This window comes from Melospiza melodia, chromosome 18 (assembly GCF_035770615.1).
Source record: "Melospiza melodia melodia isolate bMelMel2 chromosome 18, bMelMel2.pri, whole genome shotgun sequence".
NCBI classification, from domain to species: domain Eukaryota; kingdom Metazoa; phylum Chordata; class Aves; order Passeriformes; family Passerellidae; genus Melospiza; species Melospiza melodia.
Window position 1 is genome coordinate 4,182,769 of NC_086211.1, and position 16,528 is coordinate 4,199,296.

Sequence of the window (16,528 nt, forward strand, 5' to 3'; positions counted from 1 at the left end):
CATGTCCCGTGTTGTTGGCGTGACGTCACGCCACGGGCGGTGCGCCCACCACCCAGGCCTCGCCCTCGGCAGCGAGGCCACGCCCTCTCGCTGCTGATTGGTGCTCGCGTTCCTGTCCCCGCCCCCTCCCGGCACTGCCCGCCCTGAGCCGCGTCGCCCGCTTGGTCCCGCCCCGCATGCCGGTTCATCCAATTGGAGAACGGATGCGTTGAGCGACAGCGCTACCGCCCAATGAGGGCGGCGCAGGCTCCTCCCCGCGCGGGCGGCGGCGCTCAGGGCAAGGGGCCGGGGCCGCGTGTCCCCCGCCCGCCGCGGCACCGCCGCGACCCCGCGCCGAGGGCTCCGGGCGCCTCCCGCCGCCCCCGGCCCCGCGCAGCCCCCTCGGAGCGGCCGCGCCCCCTCCTCGGGCAGGGCCTGCGGACCGCGCCCCGCCGTCCGCACCCCTCCCCCGGCCGAGCCGGAGCGAGGAATGGGCGGTCCCGGCCCGTAGCCCCCGGCTGCGGCTGCTCCTCCTCCCGGTCGCAGCGTCTCGGCGGCCTCCGCCCGATGCTGGCGGAGCTCGGGGTCTCGGCGGCGGCGTTGTGAGCGCTCCGGCCGGGCCGCCGCCGCCATGTCCGGCGTGGTGCGCACCCTGAGCCGCTGCCTGCTGCCGGCCGAGGCCGCGGGCCGCGCCGGGGAGCAGCCGCGGAGGGACGGCAAGGAGCGGAGCCGCGATGCCGAGCGGGAGGCGCGGCGGCGCAGCCGGGAGATCGACGCGATGCTGGCCCGGGAGCGGCGCGCCGTGCGCCGCCTCGTCAAGATCCTGCTGCTGGGCGCCGGCGAGAGCGGCAAGTCCACCTTCCTCAAGCAGATGCGGATCATCCACGGCCGCGAGTTCGACCAGAAGGCGCTGCTGGAGTTCCGGGCCACCATCTACGAGAACATCCTCAAGGTGAGGGGCGGCCGAGGGTAGGGGGCTGGAGGCCGGCACATCCCGCAGCGCCGTCGGGAAGGGATGTGAGGGCTCGGCCGGGCGGCGGCTGCGCCCCCCGCCTGCCCCGCCGCGGCTCCCGGTGCTCCGTGAGGGGCTCGGGGCAGGTGTTTGGGAGGGCGGGCACCTCTGGGCTGCGGGGGCCCGGGGAATGCGGGTTCCGGCGTTTCCCGGCTGAAGCTTCCGTGAAAAAGGCTCCAAGGAAATTTCCCTGCAAAGGGGATTGAGAAAAGCTTTGTGGAAACGCAGAGGAAAGAGGATATAGGTGTGGCCTGCCTTCTGGAAAAAACATTATGAGAGCATCCTCGAAGTCGGAATTGGAGAAACTTCAAGGTTTGAAGAAATGAGGAGGGATTTCTCTGCTTTTGCGAAGTATCTGTCCCTACTCTGTGCACCTGGAGGTGGGACAAGAAAGGGCTCCTGGTACAGATGTTATGGCTGCCAGTGGTTGTTACTTACTTGGTGCATCTTGAGAAATGCGGAGTGTAGGCCCGCAGAGTTGGGCAGTGTGGAGTGTTCCCAAACCTGGAGCTGAAATGGAAGTAACTCTGGTTTGGTGCCTTTGCAGGAAAGTTTTCTTTCAGTGTGTGTGCAGGTTTTATACTGCTGGCAGTGTTTTTCTCTATTGACTGGAGACTGTAAAAGCTGCTGCTAGATCCTTTGGTGTACAGACCAATATTTCCCTAAGTAAGGAAAACCAACCTTGACAAATACTGCTCCTTTCATGGATACAAGACTTGATGCCCTGTGCAGGTAGAAGTAATCACATTTTAGAAGATACATAAAAAGCTCACTCAGGAGTGTTTCTCTCTTCATCTTCATAATCTTTCCCTAAAAGAAATGCTGCTTTCCTGCCTATATTTTTCTGTAGGACCGTCACCATTCTTTTGTGGGCATGGATTTGTGAGGCTTTGTGAGATTTCATAGAAAGTTAAAGGAAAGGGAACTGTGCAAGTTAAAGATAACGAGTTACTTTTGAGTTTCCAGATTCGTGTTTAAATAGAAGCTTTATGAGCACTTAATAAGTGCACGCATACAATGACTCTTGTTTTTAAGAATGCTGCTATTCCATAAAGGGCTTTCACTTCTGTTAATGAACAGGAAAATTGTTGTCTAATTTTCTTTTCCTCTTTTTTGTCCATTTTCAGGCTGGAGCCCATTAACTGCAAGAAAGTTGAAATTCAGAAGCTTCTCTCTGGTTGTAGTTGTGTGAGCAAAGAGTGTGTTATGATTTTTTAAATCTGTATTTCTAGAAATAAGGAGTCTTATTCTAGGTCTTAATGCTTATTGTGGTCCTGTCAGTGATTTATTTTTTGCTGCTGCTAATTTCAAGTGGTAGGAGAAGCTTTTAGGGAAGCAGTTTGTGAAAATGGAAAAATCTGAGACTCGTTCCTCTTGAAGTTGTCTAAGCAGTAGCAGTTATGGTAAAATGATGTAATATTTTATGTATGCAGAAGGTGTAGAGCTTTCAGCGGTAGAACTTGGTGTGCTTTGGAAAGAAAAGTGTCTCCTCCTTGTAGTAGGGGAGGCAGAATCACACACTTGAAACACTCCTGGGTAGATTTGCAGAATTCAGAGTAGAATCCTGGTCCTCCAGATAGCAGTCAGGTGTTCTGATAGTTAACAGCACTTCTTGGACTATGTCAGTTGAACCTTTTAAACTCTTCTAATCCTGAAAATAAAATTTGGAAGTAGCTTTAAAGTGGGTTAATGTGGTTCAGCAGATTGATTGCCCTTTTGGCCTTGCAGGTGGTGATTTGGGAGTGTTAAGGTTAGGTTGGAGTTCTCCTTTGGGTCCTTCTTGCTTCTCCAGATAACACAGGTGGCTCTTGTATACAATAATACAATTTATACTCCCCCATATGTTTTTGGGGAATGGCTTGGGAATAGTCACTCTGAAGGAGGAAGGAGGAAGAGCAAACATGAGCTAGAAGAGTTTTCTGGTGGGAAGGCACTAGATGTTTTGTTTGCATTTTTGCTCATCTGAGAGAAACCTGATAACACCTTGATATTTTGCCATAATCATCAGGAAGACATCAGGACAGAAAAATGGCTTTCAAAACAGAGATTTTCTGTCAGTGCTTTTATTTTAGGGTAATTGTGTAGTACTCTGTTGCATTAACATGGATAAACATCCAGTGTTTAAAGTAAGCTTATTTAGCTTCTTTGACCGTGTGAATTGTCAAGTGCACGAAATTGCTGCTCTTTCTGTACCAGTGTTTAGACTACAGGTCCTTTTCACTTTTTTCAGGAAGTTCAATGATCACTGGCAAAGACTTAATGAAGCCAAGATCCCCATGTGTTTAACTGGCAATAAAAGGTCTCAGATGAATTTTTAGTACTATATGTGGACAATGTGAAGTGGAAATGATCCTATCAAATAGCATTTAAATCTGTGTGACATTGTCAAGTACAGCTGCAGCAACCTTAGCCCTTTTTCCACACAGTGCTCAGCCTGGTCAGACAGTGGTCCCCCTAAGCTTCTGCAACACTGAGATCTGAGTTAGAAATGCAGTGTAAATCTCTGGGATTAAATGGTCAATTTTCATTTCCCAGCCATGACTAAACTCCTCTCTGAAGGAGGAGCATTCCTGCTCTTGTAACAGGGCTGGATATTTCTGAAATGCTTGTTGCAGTGGTGTTTAGGCAACTGTACAGCTTATGGAGAATGAAGAAACTGCTTCAGAGAACACAATGTGAAACCTCTCTGCAAATAACAGTGCTAAGTATGAATTGACATTAGTGTCAGCTTCCACTTTATTTTCAGTTTTCACCTTCTTGCCTTTCTGGTATCTTCTTAATGCAGAGTTCTTTGCTTACCCTGTTCTCTCTGGTTCTCATCTCCCATTTTGGGGAAACCCATAGTCAGAAACAAAATGCTGAAGCAAAATAAACCTATGATACAGAATTTACTTTTCCATTTACTACAGGTGATGGTTCAGGCCTTGCTAGCTTTTTCTGGCATTTGTGGGATGGTATTCAAATACAGGAGTTTTGCTTTGGTTGAAGGTAAATAGTCATCGGTTAACTCAGGTTTTGCTTGTTAATCGAGGCTAAGTTTCAAAGTAACTTTTTGGAACTTTTTGATGATTGAAGTGAAAAGCAGTAGTGTTAATGTTCTGGTATGAGTACACAGGCTTCAGGACTTCAGCACACCCACCTGGAAAAGGAAAGTGCCCAGGACAGGGCTGTCTGCCTGCCCAGGCCTGAATTTTAAGGTGACTCCTGGCTGTGTTGGAAAACTGTCATGTACCTTAAGTTTCAAATCTAAGCAATGTTTGGTGGCATTACAGACTATTTTGATGCTTTTTGACTGTAGCTACAGGAATTTTCTGGTGCCTTCCATCCAAAACAGATGGCTTGGTGTTGCTACTCTATTTGCTTCCTTTGATAAAAGTTAAAGAGCTCAGACACTCAACGGGTCACAACTCTGATGTTCCTTGTCTAAATGTTTTTTTGTTTCAAGTATGTGAATATCATGCTGCTTAAAAAAACCCGATTTAGTTGCATAAGAAAATAATTACAGCAATCTACAAGCACCAGAGTGGTACTTGCACCAGCTTGTTTAGGAGATTTTGATCTGAAGAGAGAAAAAGTTCAGCTTTTAGAAGCCTGAAGTATAATCTGTTGAGCTCTTTTGGTAATGTTAGTTTTCCTGTTGAGAATGGAAATACCAGCTCAAGGTTTCAGTAGATCCAGGAGTGTTTTCTTCTTGTTTCTGGCCTGAAGTGTAGTGATTGACTAAGGAATTAAAAGCCTGGAATTGCAGAGGGAAGGACTACACAGGAAATTACATGTGATCATTTGAGAGCTCTGAGTGGGGAAAAAACAAGGGAAGATTCTGAACATGTAAAATCTTTGAGGAACAATCCTTTGGGACTTTTGAGTGCAGCTGCAATACACGAGGGGATGCCTGACAGCATTTCTCCTTGACAGCAGGAGTGTGAGTGGCAGCTAAGTGAAATAAGTGGCTTGTGCTGAAGGCAGCTTTAAGAACTTCAGGCTTCTGCAATTAATACTAAACCTGGGCTGTTGCTGGCACTCAGTGTACCTTGAATGTACCTAAATTGTGTTTATGGTGGCTCAAGTAAGGTTGTACCTCCTGTCACCAACAAACAAACCAAGAAAACTCTTTTGCAACTTTCAAGTTGCAGCCAGGTACAGATAGAAACTCTGGCACGTGGAAACAGATTATTCCTCAGTTTGTTTGGGAGCTGCACTTGCAAGTGCCCAAGTTACTCATTTATAATATAAGCCTGTTTATTCCAGTGGCCTACAAACTCAGGGGAAATACAGCAGGTTACTCTTTAAATTGCCTTGACTCCAACTTCCCTGGGTTTGCATGCAGATGGGTTTGGAAGCCCATTAGGAGGTGATGATGGTCACACTCCAGCTGCTGCTGCAGAGCTGGGATCCAGCTGTTGGAGGAGTTGCTCTCAGGACTGTGTCAGTCTCCTTTCTGCTGGAACAGCTTCTTTTCATAGGAATGACAAGGAGAGCATAGGAGCTGTGGTAAAGTACAGTCTTTAAATTCAGTATAGAAGTGCTAAAGTTCTGTACTAGCACAGTTTTAATTCTGATTATCTTTACTCTGAGCTTATTTTATTAAGAAAAATAATATTCACTAGTTTATATAGAAAAGACAAAAAACCCCGATGAATCTTGCTAATCTTGTTGTTCCAGGTTCATTTTATCAATGAATTTCTTACTAACTTCCAGTTGGTGTATTTCCTATGTCTTAAATGTAAATTCCATCAACTCTGGTGCTCCCTTTGCATTTGGGGTGTCTCTTGGTTGGGTTGGGAGACAGCAATCTCTCTCCATCATGGCAGATAATGGAAGAGGAGTAATGGTCAGTAGTAAATGATAAATATTCATAGCAGTTCCAAAATGGAGCTCACAATGCTCTGGTGATGTAGTCATTAGTATTGCAGAACATGACTTATCCCTGGAGACTGCAGGCACATACTTTGATGTCTTGCAGACAAAAGTTTAGTCACTGAAGTGACTAAATTTGGGAGCTTACTCCCAACTTATTCACTTGCTTAGTTTTATAATTAACTTGGAAACGGTATTGGCAACAAAAAATTAGCAAATTGTCCTGTAAAAATGTTTACAGGAAAACTTTGGAGCGAGCTCTAGTTTATATTGTCTGGAAAAATAAGTGCAATGCAAATTGCAACAAGGAAAAAGCTGCAAGGATTTGGAGGCTGCAGAGTTTCCAAATGAGTTTCCAGCCTTTGCCTGGGATTTTTCAGCCCAGTGAAGGTCAGGAGCTGGTCCAGCCTGGCACTGAATGTGCTGGGTACTGAACCCATGAGGGCAGCATGGCAGGGATACCTCTGGGATGTCTCCTGTATTGAAAGCATGAACTGTGAGCTGATATTGGTGGGATGCTCTCAGGGCAAGGAGAAAGCTGCTGATACAAGTCTGAAAGCATTAACTGAGAACTTTTTGTGAGGTCCTGAACGTCATCTCTGAGGTCATCATCTCTCCCCTGTGCTGAGTTACAAGTGAAGTTTGCAGTGGGTATTTTCCTTCTGCTGCATTTATCGTCATTTCGCTGGGCTCACTCAAACACAAGGACTCTTTTCAGAGTTTCCAGACAAGCAGACATCACTGCTGCTCCCAATCCAGAGACTCAGTGGCTAATCCAAATGTTTTTTAATATTTGTGTTCCTGTGGACTAGGTAAATGACACTTGCCCTTTGTTACATTTTTCATTTGTATGCTGGCCTGGAAGGTTGGTCACCTCGGCTGTTTACCCTGCTCTCACCTGGGTGGCACTGGAATATGTGAGTGGTGAAGGACTGCAGAACTGGGGAGCCTTTTTGTTGTCTAACTGGGCCAACTGGTGCTGCTCCCACCCCTACCCTTGTGTGTGTCTCACCTCACAGCAAACTAATACAGCCAGTGGAAATCAGTTTTTTGTGTGAATAGCCAGGTTCTTGGTGATGCTTGCTCACTGGATTGTGGGCTCAGGCAAATGACAAACCTATCAAACAGAAAAGGGTGGAACTCCACTGCCAGGAAAGATGCTCCTTTTGATGGTACCTCATTTTTTGGCTGTTCTGTAATGTGAAACCTTATCCTGAATGACATTGGGTTCTCTACTCCTGCTTGGCATAATGCTTCAAGGACAGAGATCAAAGAAAAACTCTGTTAATGCTTTTATGATAGTGTGCTGTAAAAATCTGATTGTCTTGCTGTCACTCTGTTTGTAGTAGGTCACTTCTCTGCAGTGCTCAGACAGCAGTTTGCAAACAGTGCATATGATTATATTTGCTAACACTGACAACTTTATTTTTAAAAACTGTGCAGCTGGACCTGTGTTCCTCCTCACCTTGTATTGTTCCTCTGGCTCCACAGAATATCTGTGGGCTGAGGTGGGAGCAATCCTGTTGGCAGCAGCTCTGATATAGATTGGTCTCTGTGAGATGAGATCCCCAGACTTCTGCCAGTTCCTTGTCAACAGCAGAGAGGAAAAACACTCATAGGAAACAGGCTGGGCTCTGCCTGTGCCTGCAGTGTTCCTGCTGGTTTGCAGCCCTAGGAGAAGACAGCAGTGCCTGTTGGCTGTGACCTGGAGGGCTCAGCAGTGCTCAGCACCTCTCTCAGGACAGTAAAGTCCATAACTGATATGTAGATGATGGAGATTTTGGGCATTGCTCTGAGGTTGAGCAGTGTATTAATGGTAAATATGTAAAAAGTAGCTGCTGTAGTATCTCATGTGTAACAGTTACTCTGTTGTCTGTGCTCTCTTACTCAGTAGTAATTCTCTAAAATTATTTGAGAAGATGCACTGTAGGAAACTCTTCTGTTTGTAACAAACTCTCTACTTGCAGGTTCTCTCTAGACCCTGAATCAGGATTTTGATCACTTGACTGCATGGAAGAATCTGGCCTTGCCTATGAGCAAGTGCTCCCCAACCTGTTGTGCCAATTTTATGTTTGGTGCTTTCCTGAGGGGTGTTCACTTGGCCTCTGAGTTGGTCCATCTGGTGAAAGGTGTGAGGTTTTAGGGATAATGAATCCTTCAAGTACTGGAGCATATGAATAATTTAAAAAGTGAGTGTTGTGTTTTATGTAGCAGTGTAACTACAGATGTAAGATGTGCTTAAATCATGCTGCTCTTTAAATACTACAAACATCTCTGCCTTCAAGTTAGCTCATGATAACCTTTCTAATAATTCCCACAAATTCATTTCAATATTATTGAAAAATGCAAGAAAACCTGGATTTTTTTCAAAGCTAGAATGCTCTCAAAAATAAAGGAGAAAAACTGCATTTGAGCCAGTTCTAGTAATGAGCATTTGTGTAAATGCTCATAAAACCTTCCTGCTGGTGAGCAGCAAACGTGCTCCAGACAGCTGTGCTGTGTCAGGCTGAGGAGCTCAGCCTTTGTGTGTGACATGAAAACACAGCCCACAACCAAAATGGGGTACGAGCTCCAGGCAATGTGATCCTTTGGTTGCTCTCCCAGTTATTGGCAGCCTTTGGTTTAGGAAACTCCCTGAGCCAGGATTTGCATCTGGAATGTAATGGAATAGTCCTCTCTGGACTTTGCTTCCATCTATTCTTCTTCATGGCTCTTGGAGTCCATTTGTGCTTCTGGCCAACATCCTGTGCAAGTGCATTTGGCTGGCTGGGGGTGTGCAGGTTTGGAGTTTGAGCTGTGTGATAACTCATATTTGTCTAGCAAGGGGAAGGAGAAAAATAGTCTTTGTCTATTCCCTTTCTGCAAGTGGTTTGTGATTTCTTTAGATTTCTTGTGTGTTATGCCTTAGCTGTCTTTTCAAATCTATGGATTTCTATAGTTAGCACTTCCTTCTGTATAAGATGTGCTGCTTCATGAGCTAGATCTCATCACACTCTTGTTACACCTTTTTTTCTTCTACCCTGATTCCATTCAGGTCTTGTGCATGCCAGGGATTTATGCAGTGACTTGAATATATTAAAAATTATTAAGAAAGGAATGGAACAGAGAATTTCCTATTTTTTTTCCTCCCTAGCTGGTGCTTCCATTATGCTGCTGGTTTTCTATCTTCTAATGCCTGACACTCTCCTTAGCTGTGACTTTTAATTCTTTCCATCTTTGCTTATTCTGGGTCCTGCTTTAACTGCAGCACAAAAGCCTTAAATCACTTGAAGTGTTCAGAAGTTTGTTTCCCATCTAAACTTGTTGCTTCATTTTTTTCTGTAGCCCAAATTTGAAAACAGAATGGTAGTTGATGGTGTTCAGCCCTGTGAATGAAAGAGTGAATTGACATTTTCTATAGTCACAGAAAATCAGAAAAACTGTCAGGAAAGGGGTAGGAAAAGTCTTTCTTGTATTTCCAGTAAGTGGAAACCTTTCCATGGTGACTTGCTGTGCAGATTAATGAGGCAGGGATTATCAGATGCTCAGTGAGCTTGCAAAATACAGTGTTACCAGTAAGTCTGAGATGTGAGAAGAGGAATACACAGGATCTAAATTTAGTGATTGCTCTGTTTCTTCTCATCTTTCTGACATCTGTTTGTAGCATTTATGGAACTGTTTTGTGGAGATGGAGAAATGTTAAGTTTAGATTCACTTTACTGGGGATTTTGCTGAGTCACACGTTTAACTGCTGAGAGTTGGGTGGAAAAAACATTGATTGTTTTGCTCATTATGTGAAGCTTTCATTCCTGATGTGTTTTAGAGACACATGTTGAAGCAGATGTGTTCTAAAAATTTGGGGAGATGCTGTGGGTGTGCATAGGACAGCATTCCTGCTAGTTTCTATCCTGTATTTTTATTTCCTTCATGCAGTGTGTGTCTGTTTGTCAGTGCTGATGTCCCACTACTGAATCACTTTGTCCCAGATCAGGCTCTGCATGTGACTTGGTGGCAACATCTGCAACAGTCACAGCAATGCTGATGCCACGTGCTGCCCATGGGTGACCTTACAGTGCTTAATCCACTCCCACAGGCTCTGTGGGACCCAACTTTAGTTCCTTTTTTCCCTCAGGGAGGGTCAAACCTGCATTTCCAGTGAGCAGCAGATAAGTGACTATTCCAGGACTGGAGCAGTCTGCACACTCTTGATTGAAACTGTTCTGTGGTTTTCTCTACACAAATAATGAAACTTTCCCTAACAACAAACAGCCTCTTGAGAAGCTCTGTGTCTCCAGTAGGAGCAGGGGAAGTCAGAGCAGCAGTGTGGGGAAATGCACTTGGACTGAGCTCCCAGAGCTCCCTTATCCAGGCAGGAGTTGTGCAGGCCTGCTGGCACCCCTTTGAGATGCTGTGCAGTTGCTGTGAGCTGGAGAAGGGTTAAACCAGCCCCAGGAAGGTCAGAGCTGTGTGGGCTGGGAGCTCTGTGCAGGGGACAGGCAGGGAGGGGACAGGGTGACCCACAGGGGATGCATGTAGCCCTTGGGGACGTGGTGATCACTGTCCCACGCTGTGCTGATTAACCATTTCATACACAGCAGTTCTCACTGAGCACTGGCATCAGACACCCAGGGATAACCCTGTCCTGCTGCTCTGTCACCACAATCCTCTGGAAGAATCTCCCAAGTCCTTAACTGGGCATGGTGGGGAGCTGACCCTGCCTTGCAGTTGCAGCCAAGTTGGGAGTGTGTGCAAGGGATGGTCTGCAAAAGTGTGTGAAGCTGTGAGATGTCATGGAGGCATCTGCAATTCAGAGACAGAGCCTTATAAGTGAGTTTTTCATGCTTCTGTTTGCTATGCCCTCCAAATAACCATTGAAAGACTTTTGTTAATAAAGGGATAAACTCTGCAACTGGGAATGAGAGTTGGCTTTTAGTCTGTATGACAGTTACTAAATAGTTATGTCTGGAATTTAAAGCATCAGTTGGTAAATATGTTTGATTTTAGTCTTTTCATGGTATTGTGGAGATTCAGTCTCTACTTTATGAGAAGAAGTAACAATCAGTAGAGAATAATAAATATTTACATTTTTGGGAAGCTGCTCTTCAGGAGCACTGCTGGCTAGTGACAATCACGACACTTCACTTTTCCTTTCCTGTGACACTCCACTAAGTTGCTTCTCACTTCCCTCTCTAATCTTGGTTGCTGTTGGGAAGTTACTGTTGTTGTTGTTGTGTGGTGCTGCTAAAGGACTGAAGAGCAGAAAAATTCAAGTGTTAATAAAACATAACATGCAGTCTTGATAGCTTAAGGTATGCAAAAAAAAGAGATCAGTGCAGTAATGTAGAGGCTCTTGTGAGTAGCTGTGGAAACAGAACTTCACTTTTGGAGATTTTTAAATATTTTTTTTTCATATCTCTGGAACCAAAGATCAAGAAAATAATCCAGTATAACCTAGAGATTTTACTTGTGAATTTGGTGGTCCTTGAGATGCTGAGTCACCATTAGCAGATCTGTCCATTACTGAAATGGGGCTCACTATTGAGAAATAAATATTGGCCATTGGAAGCTGTTTACTGCAGGTGAAGTTAGAGTCAAGACTGAAGTATCAAATTTCTTTAACCTCATGTGTTTGGCTTATTGCCATGAATATGAAATTAGGTTTCCATAAAAACTGAAAAATGTGAAAAGAACCAGCTCAGTAATCTTGAATTGAATTTGAGAACTAGATTGCTTTGCTTGTAGATTTCTTTTCCAGTATTAGAGTAACAAAGCCTTCCTGTCACACACTTGCAAATGTGTGGCAAGTTCAAAAACTAAGCTGAGTCTCAGGGAAAACTGGATCTGCTTTCCTGAGCCTGGTACTTGGAATCTATGCAATGTCTTCAGTCCTGTGATGCTCTTCTGATCTCCCTAATGCTGGGATGTCCTTTTTGGTGTAAGAAACTCAAATGCAAAGGAAAAGATGGAAGAATATGGTTTCAGGCGTGGTGTTACTTTTAAAACTACAGCTATAATGATCACACACCAGTTCCCAGACACTTTTCTTAATTCCCAGACACTTTTCATGCTCTCACTGATGTTTACTTTCATTATCTGTTGGTAGCACTGCTTGTTGCCATTAGCTGTTGCCACTAATACTTTTTCCACCTGGGGAAATATTTTGTGGCTAAATTGCTTACAGAAGCAGGCTCTATCTTACTTCTGTTGGAGATGTTGCAATAAACAATGTTTTTGCTTCTCTCTCTTTGAGTTCAGTCTCACCAGAACAGTGTCAAAAAAATAATCTTCAAGTACCTTCAAGTCCTTAATCTTTATTCACCGAGTCTTTTCTCTGAATGATTTTTTAGGGCTGCAGGGTTCTGGTTGATGCACGGGACAAGCTGGGGATCCCCTGGCAGTACACAGAGAATGAGAAGCATGGCATGTTCCTGATGGCCTTTGAGAACAAAGCTGGGATGCCCATCGAGCCTGCCACCTTCCAGCTCTACGTGCCTGCCCTGGCTGCTCTCTGGAGGGATTCAGGAATCAAGGAAGCCTTCAGCCGCCGCAGCGAGTACCAGCTGGTGAGTACATCCAGCTCCTGCCTGGGAGGAGACAAGTGCTGCACCATAAATCTCTCTTCAGCTCAAACACAGCTTGCTACGTGCAAGATGCAGCCACCCTGTTAGCTGTTTGTAGGAGTGCTGTAAATCTGAGCACTTCAGCAGCAGAAACAAGTGGTAATTGGAGCCAAACTTGAAAAACTACATGGCAGTAAGAGGGAGTGGAAAAGTGCACATGACTGGATAAACTGGAAGAGCAAGAGGAACCAAAAAAGGCAGGAATTGGTTGAACTAAAAATATTTTAGCAGCTCAGTAGGTCTGTTCATAGTAGGTCACTGATGAAGGCACACTTAATTTGTAACTTTCCAGTCCTGCCAGCTTGCACTATATTGATACTGGCAAACTCTTCCTGCATGCAGCTCTTTTGAAGTGAATGCTGCACCCATTCAGGCTGCTGCTCCCTGACTGTTTCTTTTCATCCTGATGTCTGCAAGTGAAACTTGGATAAGCAACTGAAAGATGACAGTGAGCATAAAAATGTGCTCTCTTCCCTGCTTTCTTGTTGTTAGCTCTTCATGCTCTTGTGCCAGAATAGCTGCACTTCTGGTATGGGAAATGCTTCTGACAGCTGTTCATAATCCACTCCTTTTCCTTCATATGTACAACATGGAGAGGATTTTTTTTTCCTTCTCTTTTTCTTCCCTGTTCTGTGGAGCAAGATGCTGATCCAGACAGCCTGGTACCACAATTGTTATAATTGTTTAGTTAGAGGGATTAAAGGACAGAAACAGGGCTTTGTATGGTCTCCTTTAGATTCTTTTACAAAGGAAGTCAATACAGCTGAAGGAGAACTAGAGAAATTGGATAGTGAAATTCTGATTGTTCCCTCATGCTACTTCTCTGTGTGGTTCTCTGGTGTCTGGTGCTGTAGTTAAACTCGTGCTGCAGCCCTTAGCTACTCATCTGTCTCCACTAATAAGATGCCTGTTTGAGTCTTGGTGTTGCATATCTTTGAAATCTGTCTCTGAAGTATCATGAGACTGCCAAATAGGTAAAGAATAAATGAAATGAAGTAAAGCTGTCACAGGATGATGGGATAAACCTCACTTCCTTAGGCTAAAAATGAAACAATTTCCATGTTACAGCACTGGGGGTGGGGGGAAGGATGTGCAGGGGGAGAGAGGATGGATTAATTGTTCTATTATTCCTAGCATCTGTAGACACAGGCTTTGCTGTTCTAAGCACTGTAGAATAAAAAGATGGTTCGTGCCACAGGGAACTTGAATTTGCCATGAAACAACTGCTAAGAGAATCCAGTGTAGTAAGCAATAGTTGCATCAGCAGCCTGCTAAGATTGTTTGTTTTTTGCCCTGGGAAATGCTATGGTCAGGCATGGATTTTGTTTGTAGAGGGAGATTCAGATGGGGATCATGTGGGAGGTTCATTCCTGTGCTGGTTAGCAATAAAATAGTATCAAACTGGGGGGAAAAAAGTCCCATTTGTTGAATAAATTGTGTTCCAAAAGTAGCAGGCCTACCTCTGCATTCCCTGGCTTAGAGGATTAAACAGGAAATACCAAAAAAATAAAAAAGCCCCACAGAAACAAAGCAGAGAGGCATGCAAGGGATCATTTGAGAGGCTGTCATCTCCAACACCGTGCTGCAGTTCCAAGGTGCATCCTTTTGGATGCCCCTGGTGTCACCTGGGTGGTGTCACTGGGGCACCTGGAGTTGCTGCAGGCACCAGGGATGATACCCTGTCAGTACTGCAGCCACCTGTGTCACACAAACTCTGTAACTCCATCCCAGTCCTGCACCTGTGGCACTGACAACATGAAAATCTGGGTGCTGTTATTTTATTGTGCAGGCTGCATCACCAGGGGATCAGAAAGTGCCTCACTTGTAACTAAAAAAAAGCACTTGGCTGCATAAAAGGTTTTTAAATGCTGCTTCTGGATTCAACAAATTAGTAACACCTCAATACTTTGAACAAGTTTCCATATCTTGCTTCTAAGTTCAGCAGAAGTCTGATTCCCTCAATATATGGGAATAAGCAGCTGTACAATTCCTTAAATAATTTAAAACTACATAATGTTTTAAAGAAAGAGGTGGTTTTAGGTGATGCCTAATTTGTAATTGCATATGATATGTATAAACCCATACCTTCATTTAGTTTAAACCCTCGCTGAATATAGACTTGTGTAAATAAATAGAAGCCAGATATAGTGGACTCTGAGAAAATAAATCTTTTCTGAACTGATTTTAACTCAGGCTAAAGAAAACCTCTGCATCAGCACTCTCTTTCTTCCCTAGTATAAGCGAGCTATTAAATGGAATATGCTTGGTTTAAACTGAATTTATTATCTTTAAAATAGTTCTTAAATCATCACCAAAATTTTGCAGCTTTACATTACTGTGATCCTGCTGAATGTGCCCTGACACTGTTTGAAAAAACAACCCCACTCAGCACTGGCATTTTCTTCACCCTCCTCTTGCAGTCAACTGAACCAGCTTTTTTATAAATCATTGTTGTTATTTTGGCTTCAAAGCTGTAGGATTATTGGTGTGCTGTGAATGCTCTGTTTCTCCAGGAAGCTGTGGGACTGTTAAAAAGCAAAATACAGCAGTTGGTTGGTTGGCTAGAGCTGAAAATTGCAGTGTGCAGGTGCCTTCCTATGGTCTGCAGTGCCCAGCTCGGTGACTGACTCAGCAGTAACAAACTTGTTGAAAGAAAACAGCTCTGACCATAACCCTGTGCAGTCTAAAAGCTGCTTCTCTGGCACCACAGAAGCTGCCTCTGGGCATTTGAATGTTTTCTGGTTCATACTCAGTGCCTACAAGTGCTGGTTGTAAATCCCTGTCTGGGTCTTTGAGCATTTCAGAAGTGAGTGGGTGGATTCTACAATAGCAGGCTGCTTTTTTTTTTTTTTTGCTTTTGTCTTCCCAGCCTTTCTTAAAGCAGACGAACCAATTTTGCTTTCTTTTTCCAAACATCAGCCTCTCTCTCTTCCCCTACCCCAGCCAGTCCCCACCAACCCAAGTTCCTCTGTTCCTTGTATGGGAGCCAAGTGGTTTGGGGACAAAAGCTCCATTGTGTGTTTGCTTCCATTGTCACGTCTGTCCTCGTTTTTTAACTACTGGAATAGGAATTCCTTTGTAATCAGAATGGGATTCTTCTCCCTTCTCCCCTGCCCTCATTATCCCCCCACCCATTTTCTGTCTGTGTTAGAAAGGAATATTTTGGTCATGGGGATGTTTGTTCCTTGGAGGGTGCCTGTGATAATTTGGGCAAGGGGCTGCAAATTCCCCAGTCCCTGCAGGAGGAGACAAATCCCACAGGGAATGTTCCTGAGAGCAGGCAGTGGGGTTTCCTGCAGGATTCAGCCTAGTGGCAGCTGCTTGGGTGTATTTGGGAGTTTGGGTGATGTATCTGCAGGCTCTTTTTCACCCACTAGTGACATTTCCTTTTATGCTATAAACCATGGTGGCCAAGGCCAAGACAGGAATTGCTTTGGTCATGTGGTTTCTGTTTTGGTGTGTGGTTTGGGGTTTTTTTGGTTTTTTCCATCCTCTCAGGTCTTTACTGTGAGAATGTGAGAAGCCATTCACTTCTCTTTAATGTGCCCAGAACAAAAAGTCTGACCCAAGGTTAGATACTCTTTTGACTTCTTGCAGCTTGGCATGCTTGATGTCATTGTGGGTAAAGATGGGACAAATGGGACAAAAATTATATTTTTGTCACGAGCAGAACAGATGGATAGTGATGAGCAAATCTGCCAAGGCCATCATGTGTCTTTAGCAGTTCTTAGAGCAAAATTGACATTGTTATTATAAAAAATATGTTCATGATGCATCACCAGAATATCAATAAAGATTGTTATTGATGTATTAATGTTACTATTGATGTTCCCTGCAGTGTTAAAAGACTTTCTGGTGTTTTAATAGCTCTTTTTAAAAGAAAAAATAAATGTCAGCATTAATGGGAAGTTGTGGTTCCTGAGAGGGAAGTGAGGCTCTTGCAAATATAGACAAAAACCTTAGTGCTGTGTCCATGGCTATTTTTAGCTGTGTGCACAGGGAATTGTATGGAACACTTCCATTAATACTTCAAATACTGAGAGCCTCTGAAGCTTTGCTTGTGGGAAGACTCTGGAAAATG

At 44.5% G+C, this 16,528-nt stretch overlaps 1 protein-coding gene across 1 annotated transcript in view; it reads left to right on the forward strand.

Annotated features, from left to right (window-relative positions):
- Positions 1–610: 610 nt before the first annotated feature.
- Positions 611–16,528, forward strand: part of GNA12 (G protein subunit alpha 12) — a 34,881-nt gene continuing 18,963 nt past the window's right edge. Inside the window, exons 1-2 of the mRNA XM_063171744.1 lie at positions 611–931; positions 12,175–12,390. Coding sequence (XP_063027814.1) covers positions 611–931; positions 12,175–12,390 — 537 coding nt within the window. The remainder of the gene's footprint in view (positions 932–12,174; positions 12,391–16,528) is intronic.